This window comes from Dreissena polymorpha, chromosome 1, assembly GCF_020536995.1.
Source record: "Dreissena polymorpha isolate Duluth1 chromosome 1, UMN_Dpol_1.0, whole genome shotgun sequence".
In the NCBI taxonomy this organism is placed as follows: domain Eukaryota; kingdom Metazoa; phylum Mollusca; class Bivalvia; order Myida; family Dreissenidae; genus Dreissena; species Dreissena polymorpha.
The window spans coordinates 98135630-98163309 of NC_068355.1; the positions used below are offsets into that span (position 1 = coordinate 98135630).

A 27680-nucleotide genomic window follows, 5' to 3' on the forward strand; every position below is an offset into this window, starting at 1 on the left:
TAAATGTTTTATATTCATTTTATTTATCACAGACAGTAAAATATATAAATATAATGTAATAAATATGAACAACTAATACAGAATTATGCGCACACAAAAACAGTCACAGGGATTTTGTTCGCCCAAATAAAAGACATACTAGTTTTTAAAAGTTAGCATAATGACATTCCTAAGCAACATTGTTTGAATTTTAACAAAGAACAAATACTGTTTTCAGTCTTATACAACAAACACTTTCTATTCTTTAAGGTCGTTCTTTAACAGATAAATCTAAAATAATTTTCAGGAATAAACAGTCGTTGCAATGAATAATAATAACAAGACTATTGCCAAGCAATAAAGTCCGCTACCGGCTCCACCATTGTCAGAAATTCCACCATTGTCAGATTTTTTTTAAACCGTTGCCACAGCAACCAGAATTTTTGACGTAGGAACAACATGAAATGACGTGCATAATGTCCATATTGCCATCTATCCATGTTTCAAGTTTCATGTAAAAATATTAAGAACTTTAAAAGTTATCGCAGGATCCAGAAAAGTGTGACTGACTGACAGACAGACAGAGCGCAAACCATAAGTCCCCTCCGGTGAAACCGTTAGGGGACAATAATAATATCATTCAACTGTGAGTGAAAGTAATGAATATATACTTGATTAAATGCTTCTATCCAGTTTCATCAAAACAACTTATTTAATGTGTGTAAAACATAACAACAGATGATTGAATTTGTATTTGCCTTAGGGTGATAAGAATATAAAGCAAAAAGTAAGATTTTAAAATATACAATGCATACAAATTATAAAATGTAACTCATAGTTCAATAAAAAATGAATCATACCTTAATTTTTCGATTCGTTTAAGAACCTGTCTAAAGTGAAACAAAAGTAACATCAAATCCTCTACAAGGCATGGTATTTCAGAATATAATTTCTCTGATTAACTATAATTATTCAACAACTGATCACTGAATGACTCTTCTGACAGGGTAATTGAAGCTGAAAATCTGGCAAACAGGTTTTAACATAGCAAAATAAACTTAAGGCTGTCAAAAACAGTAAAATGTCTGTTTGGTTTGAATGTTTTTTGAAGTCAATCAAGTTGTTTCTAATAAAAAGACTATCTCAGGACTATTCTACATTCAAATGTTGTTTAATAAATTAATATGTCAAGCATTGTCATATACAAATTAGTTTATAGACGTAAGTTAGGATGATGATGGATTGTGGCTGACCACAACATGTCACCCTTCCAAGATGTGAGCTCAAGTGAAGCAAGCTCTGACAAACTCAAGCTTCATCAGTAGAGTACTGCAGGTCGTCACTGTCAATAAGGGACACCTGTTCCACATCCTCATCCTCCTCCTCCTCATCATCATCCTCATCATCATCCTCTTCATACTCCTCCTCCTCATACTGTTCCTCTACACTGCGGGCACTGTCCTGTGGCCCACCATCATCCATCACTGCGTCCAGCTCAGCAGCGTCAAACACAACACCTCGGTTAAAACTACCCTCCTCATCATCATCCTCATAGTCACTTTCCTGGTCATAAGTGACCTCTTGGTCAAAGGTTACTTCTTTCTTAGAAGGTTTTTCACTTGATTTGAGCTGGGAGTCTTCCTTTCTGCTGTGAGGCAACGATCTGTCATCACTTGCTCTGACGTTAGCAACTAAATCCTGTATATCCCCTATCTGGTAAATATTGGCTCCACTTTCTGAGTACACTTTGTCTATGTCTTCTTCTACAACCTCATCCTCTGCTTCATACTGACTGTCTTGTACTGAGGGTTGTGGGTATGTGCGTGAGGGAGGGACATGGCTGGATTCAGGAATGGCAAACTCTGACTTGCAGACCTGGTGAACTATGTTCTCCCCAATGTCATCCAACTCATGCTCTATTTCTTTAAGGCACTCTGATAATATTTGATCAGATACTCTGCAAATCATGAAAGTGAATAAAAGTTAGCATAAAGAGTTTTATCATTGAAACAACATAAAACTCTATCATGAATATATATAATGAGACATGGACTGAAACTAACCCACACATTCTTTGAATGTGTGTCATGTTAAAGTAAGGTAGTATGCAATAAAAAAACTGCATACTATCATAAATTATGGATCAAACAACACCATCATCATAAACAGCAGCATCTAAGACCTAACACTACTTGATGAATCCTTCTAAGTTTCATCTTGAAAAGTATGATCACCTCCATTGCTATACATGTATTGTTAAAATATATTAATTTCCTTTCATTCAAATCATAAACATTGCAACCTATGCTTTGAAAAATAAATAATAAAACAATACTGAACATGTGTAAAGTAGGAAATGGATGCCCCCACATTCAGCTCTGTCTTTTATAACATAAAACTGAATCAAAATACGGGGTTGACAAGCTGGTTCATTTGTCTGTACCAATTCAGCCCCCTTGAAGTAACAGTTGTTGAGTAACGCATGACACAACTATAAACAAGAGGGCTAAAGACCCTATGTAGCTCACCTATGACATGATGGAACTATAATTCTGTTTTGATAAGAGTTTGCAAGGTTTTAAGAAGCATTTTAGAAAACAACTGACACACAAATGGCCTCTAGAAAGTGTGCAAGTTTTCAAATAAATTTTAACCAATGAATAGTTTCTAATATCACTTGACCAGGCTTAAAACTCAACCAAGATAGACAATTGTTCTGAAAAAGTTTCATGAATATTGGGAAATAAATCTGTCATATAGAGTGTCAGCAAGCCTTTTAATCTGATCTTTTGGCCAAGTTTTTTAACACATCTGATCCAGTTTCAAACTTGATTGACATTTCATGGGTAATAAATGTGACCTCTATGGTGTTTACAAGCTTTCTTAATATTTGACTTGTGACTCGGATTTTGACACAATGCAGCCCAGTTTTGAACTCAAACCAAATATTACTGGGATTAAAGTTTTGAGCAACTTTCATAAAGATTGAGCCATAAACGTGGCCTGTAGAGTGTTCACAAGGTAAATAATGATAACAGACGACAAACAACATACCACATACAACAACGAAAAAGTAATCACTCAAACTCACCATGAACAGGTGAGCTTACACGGGCCCATTAATCAAATATCAGAAAGAAACATATTGGTGCACAATTTGACATGCTGGTAAATACCTTTGTAAAGTTACAGACATAATGCAGCAATGTTTTAAGAGTTATTCACAACTCAAATTAAACAAAAAATGGGCAATAACTCAAATTATGTTGAAAACATCCAACCAAAAATAGAGATGTGCAAGTTCACATGCTTGTTGATATGAATGCTTAGTCTAATCATTCTAACAGCAATACTTTTCCAACAGATGGAAGGAAAGATGGAAAAATAAGGGCATCTCTATATGCCCTTCCAAAAGTGGGGCCACTTGTGCTCTGTTGAATAGAATAGTGTAACCTTTTAAACATGTAAGATGTTCAATTGGGATGGGGCCACTTGTGCTATGTTGAATAAAATAGTGTAACCTCTTAAACATGTAAGATGTTCACTTGGGATGGGGCCTCTTGTGCTCTGTTGAATAGAAAAGTGTAACCTCTTAAACATGTAAGATGTTCACTTGGGATGGGGCCACTTGTGCTCTGTTGAATAGAATAGTGTAACCTCTTAAACATGTAAGATGTTCACTTGGGATGGGGCCACTTGTGCTCTGTTGAATAGAATAGTGTAACCTCTTAAACATGTAAGATGTTCACTTGGGATGGGGCCACTTGTGCTCTGTTGAATAGAATAGTGCAACCTCTTAAACATGTAAGATGTTCAATTGGGATGGGGCCACTTGTGCTATGTTGAATAAAATAGTGTAACCTCTTAAACATGTAAGATGTTCACTTGGGATGGGGCCTCTTGTGCTCTGTTGAATAGAATAGTGTAACCTCTTAAACATGTAAGATGTTCACTTGGGATGGGGCCACTTGTGCTCTGTTGAATAGAATAGTGTAACCTTTTAAACATGTAAGATGTTCACTTGGGATGGGGCCACTTGTGCTCTGTTGAATAGAATAGTGTAACCTCTTAAACATGTAAGATGTTCACTTGGGATAGGGCCACTTGTGCTCTGCTGAATAGAATAGTGCAACCTCTTAAACATGTAAGATGTTCACTTGGGATGGGGCCACTTGTGCTCTGTTGAATAGAATAGTGTAACATCTTAAACATGTAAGATGTGCACTTGGGATGGGGCCTCTTGTGCTCTGTTGAATAGAATAGTGTAACCTCTTAAACATGTAAGATGTTCACTTGGGATGGGGCCACTTGTGCTCTGTTGAATAGAATAGTGTAACCTCTTAAACATGTTAGATGTTCACTTGGGATGGTAAGATGATTTTGCTGACTAATTTAACAAGAGCACCGCCTTGCGGGTGCAGACCGCTCAGCTATTTTCTTTTTAAAGGTAAAGGGACTCTCAATTTCAATCAAAAAGGAGGGAGGGGTGGAGTGAAGAGGGGTGTATACTGTGGGGGTGTGGACATTTATTACATTATCTTCCAAAAATGCAAAAAAAAAAATTGCAAAAATAAACAAGGGCTGTTTGCAAAACATGCATGCTTCCCATATGGGCTCTCCGTTGTAGTGAGAGCCATTGTTTGAATATGTTTTTTGTCACTGTGACCTTGACCTTTGACCTAGTGACCTGAAAATCAATAGGGGTCATCTACCAGTCACGATCAATGTACCTATGAAGTTTCATGATCCTAGCCATAAACATTCTTGAGTTATTATCCGGACACCATTTTACTATTTCGGGTCACCGTGACCTTGACCTTTGACCTAGTGACCTGAAAATCAATAGGGGTCATCTGCGAGTCATGATCATTCTACCTATCAAGTTTCATGATCCTAGGAATAAGCGTTCTTCAGTTATCATCCGGAAACCATTTTACTATGTCGGGTCATCGTGACCTTGACCTTTGACCTAGTGACCTGAATATCAATAGGGGTCATCTGCCGGTCATGATCAATCTACCTATCAAGTTTCATGATCCTAGGCCTAAGCGTTCTTGAGTTATCATCCGTAAACCATTTTACTATTTCGGGTCACTGTGACCTTGAGCTTTGACCTAGTGACCTCAAAATCAATAGGGGTCATCTGCGAGTCCTGATCAATCTACCTATCAAGTTTCATGATCCTAGGCCTAAGCGTTCTTGAGTTATCATCCGGAAACCATTTTACTATTTCGGGTCACTGTGACCTTGACCTTTGACCTAGTGACCTGAAAATCAATAGGGGTCATCTGGGAGTCATGATCATTCTACCTATCAAGTTTCATGATCCTAGGAATAAGCGTTCTTCAGTTATCATCCGGAAACCATTTCGGGTCACCGTGACCTTGACCTTTGACCTAGTGACCTCAAAATCAATAGGGGTCATCTGCGAGTCATGATCAATCTACCTATGAAGTTTCATGATCCTAGGCCCAAGCGTTCTTGAGTTTTCGTCTGACAACCACCTGGTGGACGGACCGACAGACCGACCGACATGAGCAAAGCAATATACCCCCTCTTCTTCAAAGGGGGGCATAATAAAAAATTTGTCGGTAGGGGGGGAAGGGGGAGGGGATTCTTGGGTGCGATGGTTGGACGGTATTTCAAAAATAAAATAATAAAATTAAATATTTGTGTTTTTTAACCGTTTCAAAAAAAATAATTTGGGGGGGGGGGGTATAGTGTGAGGGTGTGGTGGTCATTTGTGAGATGATCTTACAAAAAAAAAAAAATAGGGGGGGATTCGGGTGGGGGGGGGAAAGCACGGGGGATGGTTTGGGTGAAGTCTATTGTGGTATGTCAGGTATGAGTAGTTTTGTCAAAGTATCAATCAAATCTAATCATAAATAAAGAAGTTATGGCAATTTTAGCAAAATTTAATAATTTGACCTTGAGAGTCAAATAAGGGCCATAATTCCGTCAAAAATGACAACCAGAGTTATGCAACTTGTCCTTTTACTGTACCCTTATGATAGTTTGCGAGTGTTCCAAGTATGAAAGCAATATCTATGATACTTTAGGGGTAAAGTGGACCAAAACACAAAACTTAACCAAATTTTCAATTTTCTAAGTATGAAGGGCCCATAATTCCGTCCAAATGCCAGTCAGAGTTACATAACTTTGCCTGCACAGTCCCCTTATGATATTTAATAAGTGTTGCAAGTATGAAAGCAATAGCTTTGATACTGTAGGAATAAAGTGAACCTAAACACAAAACTTAACCAAATTTTCAATTTTTTAAGAATAAAAAGGGCCCATAATTCTGTCAAAATGCCAGTCAGAGTTACATTACTTTGCACAGTCCCCTTATGATAGTGAGTAAGTGTTGCAAGTATGAAAGCAATAGCTTTGATACTTACGGAATAAAATGGACCTAAACACAAAACTTAACCAAAATTTTCAATTTTCTGAGTATAAAAAGGGCACATAATTCTGTCAAAATGCACGCCAGAGTTATCTAACTTTGCCTTCCCAGTCCTCTCATGATAGTAAGTAAGTGTACCAAGTTTGAATGCAATAGCATTGATACTTTCTGAGAAAAGTGGACCTAAACGCAAAACTTAACCAGACCCCAACGCCAACGCCGACGCCAAGGTGATGACAATAGCTCATAATTTTTTTTCAAAAAATAGATGAGCTAAAAATGAATTAGGTTTGTTGAAGGATAGCTCATGTTGGTAACTCACTCTTCAACCAGTCTCCAAGGGTCAAAGTTCCCCTGCAACTGATGCGAGTTCTTTTTCAGGTTCCTCTCATATTTTTCCAGGTTGCTATGTATGCTCTTCACAGTGGCTTCCGAAATCTTCAGTTTCATCTTATATTGAAATCTAAAAATAGCATACCTTTTCATTGTTTTATTGAATTCTAACAGGAAAAGGAAGTATACAAAACTTAAATTCTTCATTTCATTTTATTTACATCAACTTGGTGTTAGGGAATGACAACTGTGATGTATTCTAGGCTATTTAATTTTTCACTGAACAAACATCGCTTGAACTTTTGTCCTTATCCTTATCATAATAAATAATTATTGATTTCACACGTTTCAATGAAATTTATATGAATACTCAAATAGAAATTAATCCAGTAAATGAGTTTTAATTTCATCCAATAGTAGAGCCAATTAACCTGGGGTTTGCAAGGGCAGCAGAATTGTAGACTTCAGAATCTTCGCCTGTCTCCAAGGGTTTGGATATGTGCTGGTAGGTGACAGGTGGCGCTGACTTAGTGAAGACAATTGGACCATCTGTTGGCTTATCAAAGGCTCTGAAAGCATGATAGAACACATCAGATTAATGACTAGAACAGTTTTATGGATTTTTTTCTTCAGAATGCGTATGTTGAACTGTTTGTCTTTGCATAATTCAGTAAATGTTTCTGTTATTGTTATTAGTCAATTTAAACTTGAAGTGGCAACAATACCTTTCTGCTCATTCAGTCTTGATCACTGACATTTTTATCCAGACATCCTTACGTGTGAAGCATTTTCTTCAGTTTCCTACCTGCTTGACTGTGCCCCTACTGACTGGGAAGGGGCACGCCTGGTAATCTCCATGGCTACGAGACCCTGTGGTCGCTCCATCTGCCTGGTCCTTACATGGGAGGAACGCTCATCTTCAAAATGAATAGTTCCCCATCTTTGTCTGATGTTTAACTGCTCTAGCTGTAAATGTACATACTTGAACATTTAACATAAAGTACAAAATATGTCTTATTTGAAACTGTAACTTCTTTTCAAAAAACTTAAATATGGCATGAATTCTGTGTTATCCAGAACTACAGATGAAAATGTAAATGTGGAATAGTGATAGGTTTTTAACATCTAATGCAACATGTTCCATATAAATACATCCGATCTTGACCAATGTGCTGAATTGTATATTACTAATATTCATTTGTTGAAATATGTGTAGCAATGTTTACCCAATGTATTAGAATAGAACTGTACTTTGTTTTGTACTTTACCGGCAAAAAAAAAATTCAAAAGAGGAGGAATCTCATCTCATGTATGGATACAACAACTGCCCCTCTTTATGCATACTACTACATACTTCCATCTGCTCCAGGCGCTGGTACATGTTCTCCAAGGTGGGGTTGTTCTGCAGAGCTGCAGCCTCCAGCCCAGCCCCCTCCCCCTCCTCCAGGGACTGCAGCTCAGAGGCCGTGTCATACAGCAGGTCATTGAGCAGCATCTCCGTCAGCATCTCACCATTCAACTCCCCCTGTATTTTAAGGATCTGATATCTTTTAACATCTTGCCATTCACCCCCCCCCCCCCCCCCCATGGGTAAAGATCTGATATGTAAATAGATTCGTCCTCACCATATTTGTATTTTATGTTAAAAAAAAAATCTGATTTGTTGAAATTTAAGAGGAAAAGTGTTGTAAAACTGCACAAACAATATTACCCATATTTTTCTGAATGTAATAAAAATATATTATTAAAGAATTGATAACTGATGCATGTGCATTTGTTCATGAGAGTTATCGTAAGAATGCCTTAGATAAACAAGAGATGTGTTTGTCAGAAACACAATGCCCCCTATTGCGCTGCTTTGAAGCCATATATTTGACCTTTGACCTTGAAGGATGACCTTGACCTTTCACCATTCAAAATGTGCAGCTCCATGAGATACACATGCATGCCAAATATCAAGTTGCTATCTTCAATATTGCAAAAGTTATTGCAAAACTTTAACCTTGGTTAAAGTTTTGGGACACACACATACAATGACTGGCTGACTGACTGACACAATGACAGACAGACAGACAGGCCAAAAACAATATACCCCCGATCTTTCGATCCGGGGGCATAAAAAGAATTAAATTCTTATACTCTGATTGTAAATTGGTGAAAATGCGAACACAAACCTTTTGGACAGCTTGTTCAGCAAGCAGTTGCCTCATATTTATTTGGGAAACCTCCACATCACGTTCCTTGACCATTGTAGCATCCTGAAAGAAGTCCAAGGCAACAAGTCCTGATACAAGTACTATCAATTGACGTTACACAACATGCATGTGTACAGTCCTTGGGCTTGTATTAGTCATTTTATTCGTCAACTTAACAAGAGTTCCATAGGCTGTATGTCGCTCACCTGAGACGGAGAAAGTTATCATTAAAACTAATGACCTCAGACAATTGTATGATGATGGAACAAGAGGGCCAATATGGCCCTAGTTCGCTCACCTGAGAGGAGTCGGTTCATTTAATCTTTACCAAATGTCAAACTTGATATTGATATTTAATGTCCACACAAACATCCTGGTCAAGTTTCATCATTATTGAACCATAACTCTGGCGTATGGAGTGTTTTTGTTTTTGTTAAATTTGACCTGGTGGCCTATATTTTGAGTTGACCCCCCTTACCAAACATCAAACTTTGCTTACAAAAATAAATATTATGACCAAGATTCATAAAATCTGAAACAAAATTGTGACCTCTAGTGTGTTTACAAAGATTTTGTATAATATAATGAAAATTTGGACAATCTAAGGGCAATAATTATGGCATTAATTATGTGATTTTGCTCATTATCAAACTTGACCTAGATCTTTCAGCAACTTTGATAAAGAATGCTTGAGAAATGTGAATGCTAGAGTGTTAACAAACCAAATGTGGACGGGCGAACGGCGGACAAAGACCAATCCTAAAACCTCACCTGAGCAATCAGGTGAGCTAAACAGTGTGTTTCACGGATCTGAGCCATTTTCCAACTTGTCCGAGAAATCAATAAAACCAATGTATTGACTAAGTTTCACGATGATTAGGCAAAAAATGTGACTTCTATAGTGTTTGATCACAAGGTTTCTCTCTAGTCACATAAGGAAAAATGCCCCCCCCCCTGCAGCCATGTTTTTTGACCGATCGGGACCATTTGCGAACTCATCTGAGATATATGTATAAAACCAATCTTTTCACCAAGTTTCATGATAATTGGGCAAAAAATATGACTTCTAGAGTGTTCACAAGCTTTTTTTACTATATAAATATAAGAAAACTGCCCCCCCCCCCCCTGGCAGCCATGTTATTCAACTGACCGGAACCATTTTCGAACTCAGCTCTCATATCAAGGAAACAAATGTTCTGACCAAATTTCATGAAAATTGGAACAAAAATATGACTTCTAGAGTGTTCACATGTTTTCACTATATACATATAGAGAAAAATGCCCCGCCTTCTGGCGGCCATGTTTTTTCACCGATCTGGACCATTTTCGAACTCGTCCGAGATATCAATAAAATGAATGTTTTGACCAACTTTCATGATGATTGGGCAAAAAATGTGATTTTAAGGAAAACTGCCCCGCCCACTGGCGGCCATGTTTTTCAATGGGCCAAAACCATTTTTGAACTCAACCAACATATCATTAAGACAAACATTTTGACAAATTTACATGAAGATTGGGCATGAAATGTGACTTCTACAGTGTTTACAAGTTTTTTCTTTCTTTTGACCTAGTGACCTAGGTCCTAAGTAACACACGGAGGCACTAAAACAGTGATTAACATATGACCGATAACATTGTATCCTTAAATCTACCAAAGCTAAAAAAACTTACGCACTTTGACTCATGAAAAGTTGTCAAGAGTTGGCAAACTTGATGGTGTAATTGTTACTTAAATCTTTAGCAAACCATTTTAAGCAAGTAATGCTGATGATAACTACCATTTGAGTACTTTTAATAGCCCTATTTGACACAAAATTGTAACTAAAGCACACTTTCTTTATTATTCTGTATGGAGTCCAAGAATAATTTGCTGAAATTCTTTCAAGCATATGTGCAAAACAAGAGATGTGTTTGTCAGAAACACAATGTCCCTTATTGCGCTGCTTTGAAATAAAATTTCAATATATTATTTGGCAGGTTTAGAAATTATCTCCCTTTAAAAGCTTATTACTTCCCTTGGATTGTTTTTTTTTACTTTTGACCTTGAAGGATGACCTTGACCTTTTTTCACCACTCAAAATGTGCAGCTTCATGAGATACACATGCATGCCAAATATCAAGTTGCTATTTTCAATATTGCAAAAGTTATTGCAAAACTTTAACCAAGGTTAAAGTTTTGGGACAGAATGACAGAAAGACAGGCCAAAAACAATATGCCCCTGATAATTCGATCCAGGGGCATAAAAAGAATACCGGAATACAGTAATAACCTTGACATTTCTCTGCAGTCGTTCTAGCCTTGACTGCAATCTGTGACCGTCATATCTTGATCTGGAAACACACAAATAATGTCTAACTTGAGTTGAAACATCACAGTTCATCAAACTTAACACATGTACTTAAAGTTGAAATATTATAAATATATATTGTCTTCGGAAATTATAAACATGTGTTTTCCAAATTGCATTAACATTTCTTTAAAGATGAAGTCTGACATTTTACTAGAAGACTAAACATGGTCAATGTTAACAAAAGGCAATCGTGTCAAAGAGTTGTAGCAAGCCATGTTGGTGCTGTACAAAATGGTAAAATTTTCTTTACCTGTCAAAGACAAAAAGATGGAAGAACAGTAGGCAGAACAAGACATTCTCTGTTTGCCTCCTGCATACTAAAACTCTCAAGAACTTAGAAAGAGATTTTTTCATTTCATAGTTAACTGCTTTTGTGTCTTTGAAGATTTGTTATTATGTTATCTACACAATGAGTTTGACTTTAAAATAACTAAAGCAATAGCCAGTTGAGCATTACTACCAATAATTGAATAAATGATTTTGTATGTTAGAGTTTTATAACCTAGTGGCAGGTGACCTTGTGGGACTCTGCCTCTGTGACCTTGGACTCGCTGACCTCCCTCTTGACCTTTGGCCGTCAACACCTTCTGGAAACAGTTCCCTGAAAATGTCATATGTCCATTAAATGTTTTAAAAGTCCATTCAGCTGCTTTAAATATAATATATTATATATGTTTCTGATTTTAGAACTGTCAAAGCATACATCTTATTTATCAATGAATGCCAGTGATTTCAATAATGGTGAATTAATCATAACAAGACTATTGCCAAGCAATATATGTCCCCAACCGGCTCCACCATTGTAAGATTTTTTATATATTATTTGTTGCCATAGCAACCAGATTTTTTTACGTAGGAGCAAAATGAATATGACGTGCATAATGTCTATATTGCCATCTATCCATGTTTAAAGTTTCATGAAAAAATATGAAGAACTTTTAAAGTTATCGCAGGATCCAGAAAAGTGTGACAGACTCACAGACAGACGCACAGAGCGCAAACCATATTAAACGGGCCTTTTCACAGATTTTGGCATGTTTTGAAGTTTGTCATTAAATGCTTTATATTAATTAATGTAAACATTGGATCTAAAAAGCTCCAGTAAAAAAATCAAGAATAAAATAAAAAAAAAAAAAAGTAGCCCTCAGCAGGGCTCGAACCAGTGACCCCCGGAGTCCTGGAGTAAAAACCAATTAGACCGTTCGGCCATCCTGCCAAGCATGTATGAGAGACGTATGTTATGCTTAATATAAGCAATCTTCGTAGTTTCACAAAATTAAACAACAACAACAGAACTCTCTTAATTATTCAATCGTTTCGCCTTGCAACGCTTTATAATTTTCAGGTCTTTAAATCATCAAAAGATGCATATAATGGCTATATTAGACCATGGTAAATGTTCAGTATTACTGTTTCCTCACAAATATCATAACTAAAACGAAAATTTGCGAATCTGAAACAACTTTTTTCAATTTTGTCAATTTACCAAAACGTGAAAAGGCCCCTTTACATGTAAGTCCCCTCCAGTGAAACCGGTAGGGGACAATAAGCTTATTAAATTGACTTGCCTGTCCTTTATATACAATGGCATATTCTACTCTGGTTATTTTGTCTGACACAAACTGATAACAGAGGTTTTCAGACCAAAACATATCAGTATAAACTCTTATTTATAACACATAATTATTTAAGCCTGTAATATTAATGCCTGTAGTTCCTATCTGATTTCTTAAAAACACACACACACAAAACTATGCAAAGCACTGACATAGGACCAACTTGATGTATTCACTCACTGCATAAGCTCTGTGTCCATGTCTTGTACTAGAAAGGCTCTGTGTTTGGACTTGGGACTCATAGACCTGCTTCTTTCCTTTGCCTTGTTCCCGTCTCGTGATAGACTCCTTGGTCTAGACTGGTTTCCATCTCGAGAGCTACTTCTTTGTCTAGACCGGTTTCTTGATGGAGACTTGTTAGAGGCACTCCCTCCAGGTTTCCATGGCTCACGCCTGATAAAATGTATAAATGACAAAGTGTACAGTCTTATGCTGTGTAACTTGATTTTTTAAATTTCATTTCAATTTTTTATGTCCAACTACAGCAGAAAAAACACAACTTAAAAAAAAGTTATATTGACTTTTATATTGTTTTCTGTATTGAACAATAAGGAAATTCCAGGTATTTTAAACTGAAAGTATCTACGTTTTACTTGCAAATATATAAAATACCAGAACATATGCACAACTATCAACAAGTACCACAAAATGTATCTTAAGTACCTGGGATATTCTTCTGTCTGCTGTACTGCTTTCTGACTAGAGGACAGGGTGGGATCTGCAAAGTGAGAATCCAGCACATCTAAGGCTACAGACTTCAGTGCACGCTCACGTTTGTATTGCAGTCCTTTGGGCAGGATCAAGCTGGTGTTGGCAGGCTCAGACACAGCACTATCGTCCGCAGTGATGTCCCAGGCAACAGCAGGTGGTCGCTTGGGGAGGGCGTTGTCGCGGAGCAGTGCCTGGATACCAGCCTGGAGCACCTGTTGTCTCTCTGGGGTTACCTTTCCTGAATGACCACTTGCATTACAGAAGTTTGTACTATACTCTTCTAACAGGGTTTTGAAATACAGACTTGTTTTATTGACTGTACACTCAGGATAGCATCTTAACTTTGTGTTAAATACTTTCTTCTGAGTAACTTAGATTTTTAGGGGAGACTCTCTAACAAAAATGAGGCATAAGTAATCAAGCAATTCTTTTGTCTTTGAAAAAAAAACACATCAAAGTACATATATTTATTTAACTACAATGTACACTTTAATAAAGTCTCAATATTAACAGAAACTCTAAGTCTTAAAATAAAGAACTAAACTGACTAAAGTACTAGCTGTAAATTTAAGCGATATATAGTTATAAAAAATGCATACTCTGTGATCTATGCGCGCCTTTGTTTGCCTTGAAAAAGTGCTTCTTTAGTAAACCTGAAATACAATATACAAAGTCAAACATCTTCTGAAAATATATGCTACAATTAGAAAAATGTAATTGAAGTCCCTGTTATAGATGACTGAAGCCAAAAGTTCATACTTACAACAAGATGTGTTTGTGAAACACAATGTCCCCCTATATGATGTTTGACATTGTAGGATGACCTTGACCTTGTGAAGGATGACCTTGACCTTTCACCACTCAAAATGTGCAGCTCCATGAGATACACATGCATGCCAAATATCAAGTTGCTATCTTCAATATTGCAAAAGTATTCATAAAATAAGCGATTTGGGCCACATATATTTGACCTCTGACCTTGAAGGATGACCTTGACCTTGACCTTTCACCACTCAAAATGAGCAGCTCCATGAGATGCACATGCATGCCAAATATCAAGTTGCTATCTTCAATATTGCAAAAGTATTCATAAAATGAGTGATTTTGGCCACATATAATTGACCTCTGACCTTGAAGGATGACCTTGACCTTGACCTTTCACCACTCAAAATGTGCAGCTCCATGAGATACACATGCATGCCAAATATCAAGTTGCTATCTTCAATATTGCAAAAGTATTCATAAAATGAGCGATTTTGGCCACATATATTTGACCTCTGACCTTGAAGGATGACCTTGACCTTGACCTTTCACCACTCAAAATGTGCAGCTTCATGAGATACACATGCATGCCAAATATGAAGTTGCTATCTTCAATATAGCAAAAGTTATTGCAAAATGTTAAAGTTGGCGCAAACAGACAGACAGACCAACAGACAGGGCAAAAACAATATGTCCCCCACTACTATAGTGGGGGACATAACAAAAATTAGAATCATTCCAAAACTTGTATTCCAATATTTGTTATTGTTCAAACAACATACCATTACCTTTAGGTTTATTTTCTTTGCCAAAGTTGCGTTTGGTCTGAATGTTTTGCCGTTGCACTTGAGGAGCATTTATGGCTGGTTTTTGCTGCCCCCCAAGTGGAGATTTTCGTCTCCTCTCTTCTTCTTCTTCACCAGCCACTCTCTCTGCACACCAGGCTTTATTCAATTCCTGCGAGTTCAATATGCAACATTGAGCGATTGCTGTGTTTACAAATCCATAGAATAAAGAAGGATGCAGCATAGCTAGATCGTAATTAATAAACACAGGAACATAACATTTCAAACTGAAGACTTTCCAATACCCAGGAAGACATCATAAGACAAATGTCCCAAAAATTATTGAAAGACTATCAATCTAAGGGCGATGTTTTTAATCTTTCAAATTTTCTCAAGAAAATATAATTTTTACATACATACAGCAAGTAATAAGGTGCTTTAACACTTAAATTCTGTAACATTTTAAGCTTTTAAGATTTTTTATAATGCAATCTTGTAAAGCTAAATATCAATACTTAACTCTTTCAGTGCTGGAACCAAATTTTGAAGGCCTTTGCAAACAGTTTGGATCCAGATGAGACGCCACAGAATGTGGCTTCTCATCAGGATCCAAACTGTTTGCTAATCTGATAGTATTCTTTGAAAAAAAATCGACAAAAATGCTAATTTGAGAAATTCAGCAGACGACATTTTAGCAGACGAAGAATTTCCCAGCATGCAAAGTGTATATATTAAGTGAGAGCTCTACCTCCACTCTGTCCAGCATTTGTACCAGGTCAGCCTGCACTGAGCTCTGGTCCTTCTCTGTGCGGATCTGAGTACTCAGCATGGCCAGCTGCCTGATGAGCAGGGACAATTCCTGGTACCCTTCTGGGAGACCCCTACGAAGGTCCTGTAGGGGCAGCTGCTGGGTTACAAAACCCTGGATGGCTCTCACTGCTCCACGATGGGCGGCAGCAAGACGTAACATGATCTGGCTCTATAATTCAGTAATACTCAATATAGTGGGAAGGCTAAGGTCCAGGAGAGACAATGCTTATAGCAATATTGATAGGTTTACAATAATGAACATCTAACTTCAATAACTTGACATCACAATGGGTTAAGAACAAGGATAAAACACCCTATCAAACAAGAGGGGCTAAAAGCCCAAAGCCACTAACCTGAGATACAAAAGAACTGTCCTGTTCTGTGCCACCCAAGATATAATTAGAAAAATATCCTCAGCAAGTTTCATGAAGTTTGAACTATGAATGTAACTTTTAAAGTGCTAACAATGTTTTACTATTATAGCCATATAAGGATAACTTCCCTGCCCCCTGGCAGCATTGTTTTTCAACAGACCGGAACCATTTTTAAACTCATCAAAGATATCATTTACACAAACGTTCTAACCAAGTTTCATAAAGATTGAAGAATAAATGTAACTTTTAAAGTGTTAAGAAGTTTTAAATATAGCCATATAAGGAAAAATGCCCTGATCCCTGGCAGCCATGTCTTTCAACCAAACGGAACCATTTTCGAACTCATCCAAGATATAAATACACTTAGTGGAATTGACTTCACCTACGAAAAAATTAGCTTTTGTAATTTTTAATCTGGTAATTTACCAAAAGCAGTAACTGTTGATTTCATTACATAACTGGCAAAAATTTTCATTAAAAAAAATAAGAATCAGGCACAGATACCCACAATCCATAACTTTACAGCTCTCCAGCGTAGACTTAGAATTGAAGAAATGATTGCTATAAACAGCAAGAGCACTGCATAACGGGTGCCATGCTCGGCTGGGGGTACAGTTTTGAATAGATGAAGCTTGTCAGAATTTTTTTATATTGTTTTAAGAGGTCACAGTGACTTTGATGTTTGACCCAAAAATGGGTGTGGCATGTAGAACTCATCAAGGTGCAGCTACAAATGAAGTTTCAAAGTTGTAGGTTGAAGCACTTCAATTTAAGAGCCAATGTTCAAAACCTTGACAAAATGTTAAGGTTTTAGCACGATGCGAACGCCAGACAACAGGATGACGGACATGACACGATGAGCTGGCTATGACAATACCTCAGGTTTTCTCCGAAAACAGCCGAGCTAAAAATTAATTGAATATATTTAGAGAACAATTTCAACTGATTTTAGCTTATATACAATAAAACAAATACATTTTTGGGGGCTCACTTTTTTGTGCGCTTTTTTTTCTAATTTTTTAAGATTTTTTTATGCCCCCGAAGGAGGGCATATAGTGATCGGAATGTCCGTCCGTCTGTTTGTCCGTCCGTCCATCACACTTTGCTTTTAGGTGTCGAAAAATGCTCAATACTTCTATGTCGCTTCAGATAGCAATTTCATATTTGGCATGCATGTGTATATAGACAAAGCCTTTCCATACGCACACACAAATTTTGACCCATGTGACCTTGACCTTGGACTTAGGGTCAGTGTTTAGGTTTCGAAATCTGCGTTTAAGTTTTAAAAAAAACTCATAACTTCTATCAAGCGTTTATAGGGGGCATTAGTCATCCTAGGTGACAGCTCTAATTTCCCAATATGTTTGTGAACAAGAGATGTAATCGTCAGAAAAACAATGCCCCCTATTGCGCGGCTTTGAAATAATTAAAAAAAAAAAGTTGACCTTTGACCTTGAAGGATGATCTTGACCTTGAACTTCCACCACTCAAAATGTGCAGCTTCATGAAAACGCCGCTTTCAGTTTATTTTTATTTTTTTGACCTTTGACCTTGAAGGATGACCTTGACCTTAAACTTCCACCATTCACAATGCGCAGCTTAATGAGAACGCCGCTTTGAATTAAAAATTTTTTTTTACCTTTGAACTTGAAGGATGACCTTGACCTAGAACTTCCACCACTCAAAATGTGCAGCTTCATGAGATACACATGCATGCCAAATATCAAGTTGCTATCTTCAATATTTAAAAAGTTATGGCAAATGTTAAAAGTTTTTGGACGGACGGACAGATGCCATATATTTGACATTTGACCTTGAAGGATGACCTTGACCTTCACCTTTCACGACTCAAAATGTTCAGCTCCATGAGATACACATGCATGCCAAATATCAAGTTGCTATCTTCAATAGTGAAAAAGTTATGGCCAACGTTTAAGTTTTTCCGGACGGACGGACTGACATACACACATAATGACATACTGACTGATGGACAGTTCAACTGCTTTATGCCACCCTACCGGGGGCATAAAAACCCTCTGTTATTCATCCCTATTTTTCCTAACTCCATGCGTTATTAGTTACAGATATTCTGAAACTATATATGATCTCTGTATTTTGGGTAATTGTGTAAAATGATTCGAGAATAAACTATTGAAACACACACACACAAAAGATATAATTGGGACAAACCTTCTGATCAAGTTTCATGGAGATTGGACAATAAATGTAGCTGATACTTACTGACAGAGGCGGAGAAAACTGTCATAAAAAATTAGCTTTAATTGTTATTAAAATTTATAAATTATTTATTTAAACCCTTTTTCCAAAACTTGCATATCAGCAATATGAGGTTCATTCAAACTATTATCGTTATCATTATTTTACGACATGAATAATTGAACAGCAATGTGTCCATGTACATGTACATATTCCATGTAAAAGATGACGCAAATGAAGATTTATAGTTAATTTATTATTTATTATGAGTATTAATGTGTGGTGAAAGACAGCATATAAAAAATATCTTAAAATTACTAGGGATGTCAACGAATATCCGAATACGAATACGCCCTCATTTAATTGAAAATATTATCATTGCTACACGAATAAAGTCAATCTCTGTAAAATCAATTTAATGCCACCTACACCTTCCGCTGCTTGGAAGTATTTCACGTAATTTCATGTAATTGTTTTGTCGCCATAAAAATATTATGTCTCTTGTTCTCTTGTTGAAATACAATATTACAATTTTAAAAACCATTTTGGCATTCAAGTTTAACATTAAACAAGAGATGTGTTTGTCAGAAACACAATGCTCCCTAATGCGCTGCTTTTATTTTATTTTTTGACCTTTGACCTTGAAGGATGACCTTGACCTTTCACCACTCAAAATGTGCAGCTCCATGAGATACACAAGCATGCCAAATATCAAGTTGCTATGTTCAATATTAAACAAGAAACCATCGGAGACGGGTGATGCTCCCCAAAGTTTTTTGTCACAATATTGCACTATATATTCAGATAAAAGGAAACGTCTTGAGGGGCATAACTTTGGACAAAATAATACGATGGATGGTTTAGCAACTTAAAAATTTCAAAGGGCCATAACTCTCTAAATAAATCATCTTACCAGAACCCACAAATAACATGCGCATCTCCTCAAGGTAGTTAAGCTTCCCATAAAACTTCATTGAATTCAAGTCAGTAGTTGGGGAGAAAAAGCTCGGACAAGAATTGCACTATATGTACAGTTTATAGAAAATTTCAAAGGGCCACAACTCTGTAAAAAATCATCCGACCATAACCGGCTGATAATATGCACATCTCCTGTTGGTAGTGAAGCTTCCCATAAAGTTTCATTGAATTCCCGTAATAAGTTGCTGAGAAATACCTCGGACAAGAAATGCACTATATGTACAATGGAAAATTTCAAAGGGCCATAACTCTGTGAAAAATCCTCCTACAAGAACAGGCTGATAATATGCACATCTACTCTTGGTAGTGAAGATTCCCATAAAGTTTCATTGAATTCCGGATCATTAGTTGCTGAGAAATAGCCCGTACAAGAATTGCACTATATGTACAGTTAATGAAAACTTTTCAAAGGGCCATAACTCTGTAAAAAATCATCCGACCAGAACTGGCTGATAATATGCTCATGTCCTCTTGATAGTGAAGCTTCCCATAAAGTTTCATTGAATTCTGGTCATTGGTTGCTGAGAAATAGCCTGGACAAGAATTGCACTATATGTACAGTTAATGGAAAATTTCAAAGGGCCATAACTCTGTGAAAAATCATCCGACCAGAACCCGCTGATAATATGCACATCTCCTAATGGTAGTGAAGCTTCCCATAAAGTTTCATTGAATTCCGGTCATTAGTTGCTGAGAAATAGCCCGGACAAAAATTGTGCACGGACTGACAGACAGACGCACACACACACACGCACGGGCAGACAAAGCGGCAACTATATGCCCAAAAATTTATTTTTGGGGAGCATAAAAAGTAATGAGCAAACCTAAACGAAGGTTAAAGTTTTAGGAAAGAAAAAAACAATGATATTTGACCTTTGACCTTGAAGGATGAACTTGAACTTTATTTTTCACCACTCAAAATGTGCAGCTCCATGAGATACACATGCATGCCAAATATGAAGTTGCTATCTTCAATATTGCAAAAGTTATAAAAGTTTAACCAAGGTTAAAGTTTTGTGACACACATATACAATGACTGACTTACACAATGACAGACAGACAGACAGGCCAAAAACAATATACCCCCGATCCTTCGATCTGGGGGCATGAAAGTAATAACAAAATCAACATCGTATTAGCGTCGGCAACGCTATGTCAATATTAAGTCACTTCCGTTGAACTTCCGGTAAAAACGAAAGTAGAATTAATGGAGTAATGGTTCGGTAAAAAAAGTTGATTTGTTTTCCAACAGATGTTGACCTAATATCCAGATATTTGTTCGGAAGGGTGATCGAATATTTGAATACCAAAATCGGTATTCGTTGCCATCCCTAAAAATAACTATGCACTCATCTTCTTGATTGTTCAACATGCACAAAATTACTCTAACCTTTTTAGTGTGTTTGACGTTGCCCCGAGATGTAATCTGGTCTTGCAGTGCTCGCACCTGCTGTCTGAGATTGTAGATCTGCCGGGCACTCCTGGTTGCCTGCTCCTCCTGCCGGACTGCTCTACGCGCTGGGTCCTCTTCGTCACTTAGGTAACCATCCTTCTTCCGGGTTTTAGGGGGCTGAGCTGATGTGTCGTCTGAAGAACAAAGCCAAGAATTTAATTAACAAAAGACTGCTAAATTTTTCTAATTATCCTAAATGTTAATTATTGCTTTTTACATGTAGTTTATGTTAACTAGTGTTTTTTTTATTTTACTGAAGATTTCATTTTAACCACATTATTGCACATGAACAGATTGAAAAGAAAAAGCAGTTTAAAAAGATATAACATAAAATTAAAGGAGACTTTCCTTGGTTTAGTCGATGTTTGATTGAAATTCTAAGAGCAATGGGAGTTTAGGAGGCCTTAAATGAGGTGTGTTTTGTACATGCCCAATCAGAAATGAAAAAAACTACATTATTTGGGCATTTATTAGTTGCTATGCCATTGTTTAAATCAATTAACATACAATTTATATAGTGCCTATGTTTAATATAATCAGCTGGGAGGGAGGACGGCAATTAAGAGAAAAAAACTGTAATATTTTCAGCCAAAACAGAATCAATGTCAGATGATGTAGTTTCATGACATTTAATTCTGTTCGCTACAGACAAAAAACAACTTTCAGTGTCAAAATGTGAATTATTATCATCCTGACCTTACTCAAGGGGTATTTTACTACTCGACTGCATCAGCTTTACTTGACAAAAATTGTAGTTACCGTCATGATCGATATTATCCTCACCTTCATCACCAAATACATCCTGCTGCTCCATATTTGCCAGGTCTTCGACCCTTTTACAGACATTATTTGACATCTCAGATTTGTCCGTTTTTTATTTCATTAAAAAAAATAATTGATAAGTCAGTTACTTGACTATCTGTGTTATTTTTATTTGAAGAGATTGTTTAGTAACAGCTATTTAAGATTCTTTTGTACTTTTATCTACTTTCTCCTTCAAACTCGTCTCCGGCAAATTAATGTCTGCCATTATGGAAAAAGTGCCCACAACATGCAGACACAAAAATGGCTTAAAAACACTAATATAAAACGCCGAAACACTATAAACCTGAAAGTGAACAAATGTATCATCAGTCACTTCACACTTTAAATATTAAGTGTCACACACAAAAACAACATAAACGAATCAAAAACTTCATTAGATAAATAATTTGCGAATCACGTCCGCCATATTGCGTCAGCACACTGATTGCCCATGCTCAGCACATATCTCATTTAAGGACGACTTAACTAGTTGCAGAGAAGTAAAAACAAGCGATGTGTTTGTGAAACACTATGTCCCCATATATATGACCTTTGACCTTGAAGGATTACCTTGACCTTTCATCACTCAAAATGTGCAGCTCCATGAGATACACACGTATGCCAAATATCAAGTTGTTAGCTTCAATATTGCAAAAGTGTACATTAAATGAGCGATTTTGACCCATATATTTGACCTTTGACCTTGAAGGATGACCTTGACCTTTGACCACTCAAAATGTGCAGCGCCATGAGATACATATGCATGCCAAATATGAAGTTGCTATCTTCAATATTGCAAAAGTTATGGCAAATGTTAAAGTTGGGGCAAACAAACAAACCAACAAACAAACGAATAAACAAACCAACAGACAGGGCAAAAACAATATGTCCCCCACTATAGTGGTGGGGGACATAATAAACAGATGGAAAATTCTATACCTACCTATCATTGCCTTCTGTTCAATGACTTGAATGTGTTGCAGATAGCCCTCCATCTCCCTCTGTAGGCGAGCTATCTCAGCATTTGGGTCTTCAGATGGTATCCCCCTGGAAACTGGGTACCGGTCGGTGTCACGTGTAGGTGGGGAATTTGTAGTGGCTGTGAAAAGTACATGAAATGTCCTGACCACACAAATCTGCTTACTTACAGGCCCTTTTGACAATTGGGATGTATTATGGGAAACTTTGTGGCTGCGTCCAGAAGTGGATGTCTCTCTTACCCAGTTTAAATTGGAAAATCAAACTTGTTGTTGTTTTTAAGCATATAGTAAGTCTCAGCAAAAAATAATTACTACCCAGATTCCCTGCAGAACTTCTGAATTATGGCTCTTATAATATAAACAAGAGTTCTGCGGTCGCAGACATATGCCTCCCCCCCCCCCCAAATAGGGCTTTGAACTAGTGACCCCAATTTCAAAAGTGGTCATCAACTGTCCAAGGCTAATGCACATGGGAAGTATCAAGCCAATTAGTTAATTCGTTGAAGCGTTATTGATCGGAAATGATTTTCACGCTAAGTGTGATAGTGACCTTGACCTTTGACCAAGTGACCCCAATTTCAATAGGGGTCATCTACTGTCCAAAGCTAATGTACATGTGAAGTATCAAGCCAAACGGTCAATTTGTTGATTAGTTATTGATCGGAAACAATTTTCACACTTAGTGTGATATAGACCTTGACCTTTGACCTAGTGAACCCAATTTCAATAGGAGTCATCTACTGTCAAAGGCCAATGCACATGTGAAGTATCAAGTCAATCAGTCAATTGGTTGACGAGTTATTGACCTGAAACGATTTTTGAAACTTGACCATTGACCTAGTGACCCAATTTTAATAGAGGTCATCTACTGTTCAAGGCCAATGCACATGTGAAGTATGAAACCAATCAGTGAATCAGTTGACGAGTTATTGATTAATAGAAACTGGTAACCGACAGACAGACCTTCTTCTTCGAAGAGGGTCATACAAATGGCTAAATCAATCTTGTTTATCTTAAATTCAAACAGTTTAAAACCTATCATCTTGAAACTTACTAAAAACTTTTCATAAGGTCAGCTTAGTTTGATTACCAGCCAGATTGTTTGAAGCACTTCTGAATTATGAAGCTTGATATGTAAAATTAACCTTTATCCCTCTCTAACTCAAATAGTTTCAATCAAACACAATATTTGCAGATATAACATCTTGGCCAAGTACGATAACAAGCTAGATTGTCAAAAGCACGTGCAGTCTGATCTCTTACTCAAGATGAATGTAACCCAGACGTTTAAAAAGGAATTTTTGTGTGACAAGCTGTCATTTGTTATAATGGTATTTTAAACATTAATCTTAACTTTAACTTTTAATAATTTTATCTTTTGTATGTAGTAATATCTGAGGAACAATTTAAATATTGTAATGAAAGAAAATTCTCATGAAGTCTTGATGAATGCTTCAATTTACCTCAATAACATTTATATTATTAACTTTATTTTTACTTTCAGACAATTAGCATTTACACACAGACATAATATAGAGAAACATTTGTTCATTTGAGCAAAAAGCATACAGACAGATCTCTGTGGTCTCACCTGGCAGGTTAGTTTGACTGCTGCGTGGTGGGGTGTGACTCCTGGTGGTGGCAATTCCTGCATTCCAGCCCTGCTCCCGCACCTTCAGATGGTTTCTATCAGCTCTCTTCTTCTCCAGGCGCTGTGCCCGCTCTTGTGCTGCACGTGTATACACAATCTGTGTACCTCCTGAGGAATAAATAAACTAAATAAAACCTTGTACGCAAAATCCCGCAAATTATTAAAGTTATTTAAATTTAGTTCATTATGCCAAGTCATGAAAATGTGGTAAATTATTCCAAGTCATTTTAATTTTGTCAATTATTCCAAGTCATGTACATTTGGTCAATTATTCCAGGTAATGTAAATTTGTTTATGAACAATGTAGCGATAAGTTTACTAATAAATGTATTGTGAACTACACTGTAAGTTGATATAGTAGCAATAAATAAATAACTATCGTAAGTAGTCTGTCAACTATCAAGTAAATATATGAAACCACAACGCAGAAATTGCTTTTCTCTGCCTCTAACAGGTGAAATATACATATGCATTAAGTTGTTTTTTTTTTACACTTTTTGAAATGGAACTATAAATGAGACTTTAACATTATACTAGCTTAGGTACAACACATAGTTATGAATAAGGGGATAGAGTGAATACTGGCTTACAGCATTAACTTAACCTTCCATTAGGATTTTTAGGCAGTCGATTTGGAAAAATATATACATGTACTTTTTGAGGTTGGGAAATTTGATTTTAAAACCCATATCATTGGTTTGGCTTATATTTAAAAATGTATAAGATTGAGTGACAACCAGTTTTCTGTTTTAGCTTCACTCATGATAAACATAGATTTTTTAACACTAACAACATTTTGATGTTGGCTGACTCAGCAAAAAACTTTGTATGTATATTTTCCTTGACACAAAAAAGCAGCAAAGTCCTCAAAAAAATAGCACACAAATATGATGATAGATTTATACTATTGCACTACAATTTTTTAGTGTTTTTAGCTATCATGTTACTGTTTTAATAATATTATTGGCTCAAAGTCATTACTACACATACATTCTGATGACAACCCTCATTCATCAATAATATATTGTGGGCAGGGATCATATTTTCCCGCAACATCAATCGGTCCGGATATAAATGGGGAAAAGTATCCGAAAATGTATATCCGAAATCATGACAAATTACGTTAAAATATATACCATTGATTTTGCCATTCATGAAGGTGGTATAATACATGTACAAGTAAAATTTCCATAGGCATTTTTTTAAACGGAACGAGTTTTCTCAACTGGTTTTATCATTTGGTATTTCATTGTTGTTTCGTGTGCTGTTTTATCAGACTTTTTTCATCGTTGTCAATATTATTAATCTGTGTAAGTCTATACTGATGTTTCTAATTGTTGTCGACTCGATAATAGCTTACAAACATGCACTGAACCAAACAAATGTCTGTGCGTAGGTTGGCTACTGACAACAACAACCAAATATTTAATAATAATTTGTTGTCAAATAACCCACGGCCGATAGTTTAGATGCGTAGGGATTTAATCACGAGAGCGAAGCATTTGAAACCACGCATCTAATTTTCCGGTCGTGAGTTATTTAACAACAAAGTATAAAGTACACGAATTATTTCGATTCTAACACGGTTTTACTAAAGATTTATTCAATGTATATTATTTTTCTTGTGTACTATTTTATGTGAAGTTCCGCCCATAAACATAACTTTCAGCTGTTCTGTCGATCAGATCCGCGACTTTCATTCATATTATATTACCGGATTATTACGCTGGTGGAAAATGTATTGGCATGTTTTGTTTAGTTACAGCGCGTGCATTCAGACGCGTCTTTTCGGATGCGTCTTTAATCCGCTGTTCACAAGTTTTTTATTCTTGGTCTGACGCGCAATAAACCGGTCCTGACCGGTTTAGAGACTGCAGCAAATGGTTGTCACACCTAATCGAGATAAGAATGTCATTAGGGTGTGTTAGCATGTACACTGTGTAATCGATTTCATGACATGGGAATTTTTAATAGCAAACAGAATCGGACCAACTGTTTGGGATTTTTAATCGGTCTTTCATGAAAAAAATATGATTCCTGATTGTGGGCTATGGTCACTGCAACCCTCCATATTTTTTAATTTTTTTATTTCTTACACCAAAGTATGCATATATCTTATTTTCCGAAAGAACAAATTAGACAATTATGTCATTGCACCTTTTGTAACCTTTGACCCTGATGCCTTCGGGGAAGGTGTGCGTGCTCGGGATGGTTGTTCCTTTTGCTTTTTAAAATCTCTCTTTGCTAGTCTAACAGCCAATGCCATACGATCTTCAGTAATAGATGAGTGAGCAGATTGCCTTCCCTCATGTATGACTGGTCCATTGAACTCCCGCACTCTGCTTATTCCACCTCCTCGCTCCACTATTATAGGACTGGGTTTGTGATACCTTGAAAAAATGAAAAAGACATTTGAGCGGGTTATGGTAAAGTCTAAACATTTAAAAGCTATTTTAAAGGGTCATGTATATATTTGACAACAAATTTCCACTAACAAGTTTGACAGTTGTAAGCACCTGATGCTCTGAAAACATATAGAGATAAGCTGAATGTGTACCACAATTTAATCATTATAATGGCAACACATGTCCATTGAGAAGGATGAGAGGGACTATAAGCAAATTAGAAGATCAGATTCCCGTATGTTGCGACCTTCAGATTAGAATTTAGGGATATGGAAAGTTCCAGACTCCAGACATAATTTAATGAAGACAATACTTAACTCAACTGGTATTCATGTCTTCCAAAGAACAAACTTACCTTGCAGCAATATTAGAGGCAGCGAGTGGAATATCCAGGTTAAATCTCATTTGGTTCTGCATTTTAAGTTTTTATGTACTATAAATAAGAAAAACAATTCTCTTATTGAGATGGCTTTAACAAACTATATATATATGGCTGAGCATATTTGAAAAAAGTCAGTATGAACTCTTTCTACATTTGACAGTTTATTTTAAGCAAACATGTATGGACCTGTGCATTTTTTAAATTTTGCTCACTTCCAAGAACTGAACGTATTTACGTTTATTATAACATGCTTTTCAACTAACATAAAGTATTGCATTTACATTCAAAATTTTGTAGTAGATAGAGTCATAGTTTTGTAAAGTTATTTCAAAGTTGGTTTGTGTGTTTTTGACAATTCAAACCGCCAGCTGATTGAATAAATCCATAGCACCAAGACGCTCTAATGCGGCAATCAAGTAGTAAAAGTTGAGTCAGAGGTTAAATACTACTATACTGATATTTTGTTCGTCTGCCAGCGAATAATGTTGACC

The 27680-nt window shown here is 36.6% G+C and overlaps 1 protein-coding gene across 11 annotated transcripts; it reads right to left on the reverse strand.

Moving 5' to 3' along the window:
- On the reverse strand, positions 1 to 27589 carry LOC127841896 (protein moonraker-like). Of its 11 annotated transcripts, none has more exons than XM_052371084.1 (20): positions 27471 to 27589; positions 27163 to 27240; positions 26560 to 26792; positions 24343 to 24510; positions 22715 to 22870; positions 20905 to 21101; positions 15884 to 16114; positions 15133 to 15307; positions 14188 to 14241; positions 13541 to 13826; positions 13058 to 13270; positions 11764 to 11862; positions 11181 to 11241; positions 8890 to 8973; positions 8070 to 8240; positions 7521 to 7681; positions 7147 to 7284; positions 6705 to 6845; positions 3909 to 3954; positions 1819 to 1936 (listed from the first exon to the last, which is right to left on the reverse strand). In XM_052371084.1, the coding sequence occupies exons 2-19, from the start codon at positions 27222 to 27224 to the stop codon at positions 3912 to 3914; spliced, it is 2673 nt and encodes an 890-aa protein (XP_052227044.1). In that variant the 5' UTR covers positions 27225 to 27240; positions 27471 to 27589; the 3' UTR covers positions 1819 to 1936; positions 3909 to 3911. The 11 variants fall into 11 exon arrangements, with proteins under 11 accessions (XP_052227005.1, XP_052227015.1, XP_052226988.1 ...); XM_052371077.1 differs by lacking the exon at positions 3909 to 3954 and adding an exon at positions 4113 to 4158; XM_052371093.1 differs by lacking the exon at positions 3909 to 3954 and adding an exon at positions 4249 to 4294.
- Between the last annotated feature and the right edge of the window lie 91 nt (positions 27590 to 27680).

Coding starts and splice junctions, on each gene's coding strand:
- LOC127841896 (XM_052371028.1), bottom strand. CDS start 27,224: ATGCAGAACCAAATGAGATTTAACCTGGATATTCCACTCGCTGCCTCT. Junction 13,271..13,540: donor CAGACAGAAGAATATCCCAG/GTACTTAAGATA, acceptor ACATTTTATCAG/GCGTGAGCCATGGAAACCTG. Junction 8,241..8,889: donor CTGAACAAGCTGTCCAAAAG/GTTTGTGTTCGC, acceptor CTTAAAATACAG/GGGGAGTTGAATGGTGAGAT.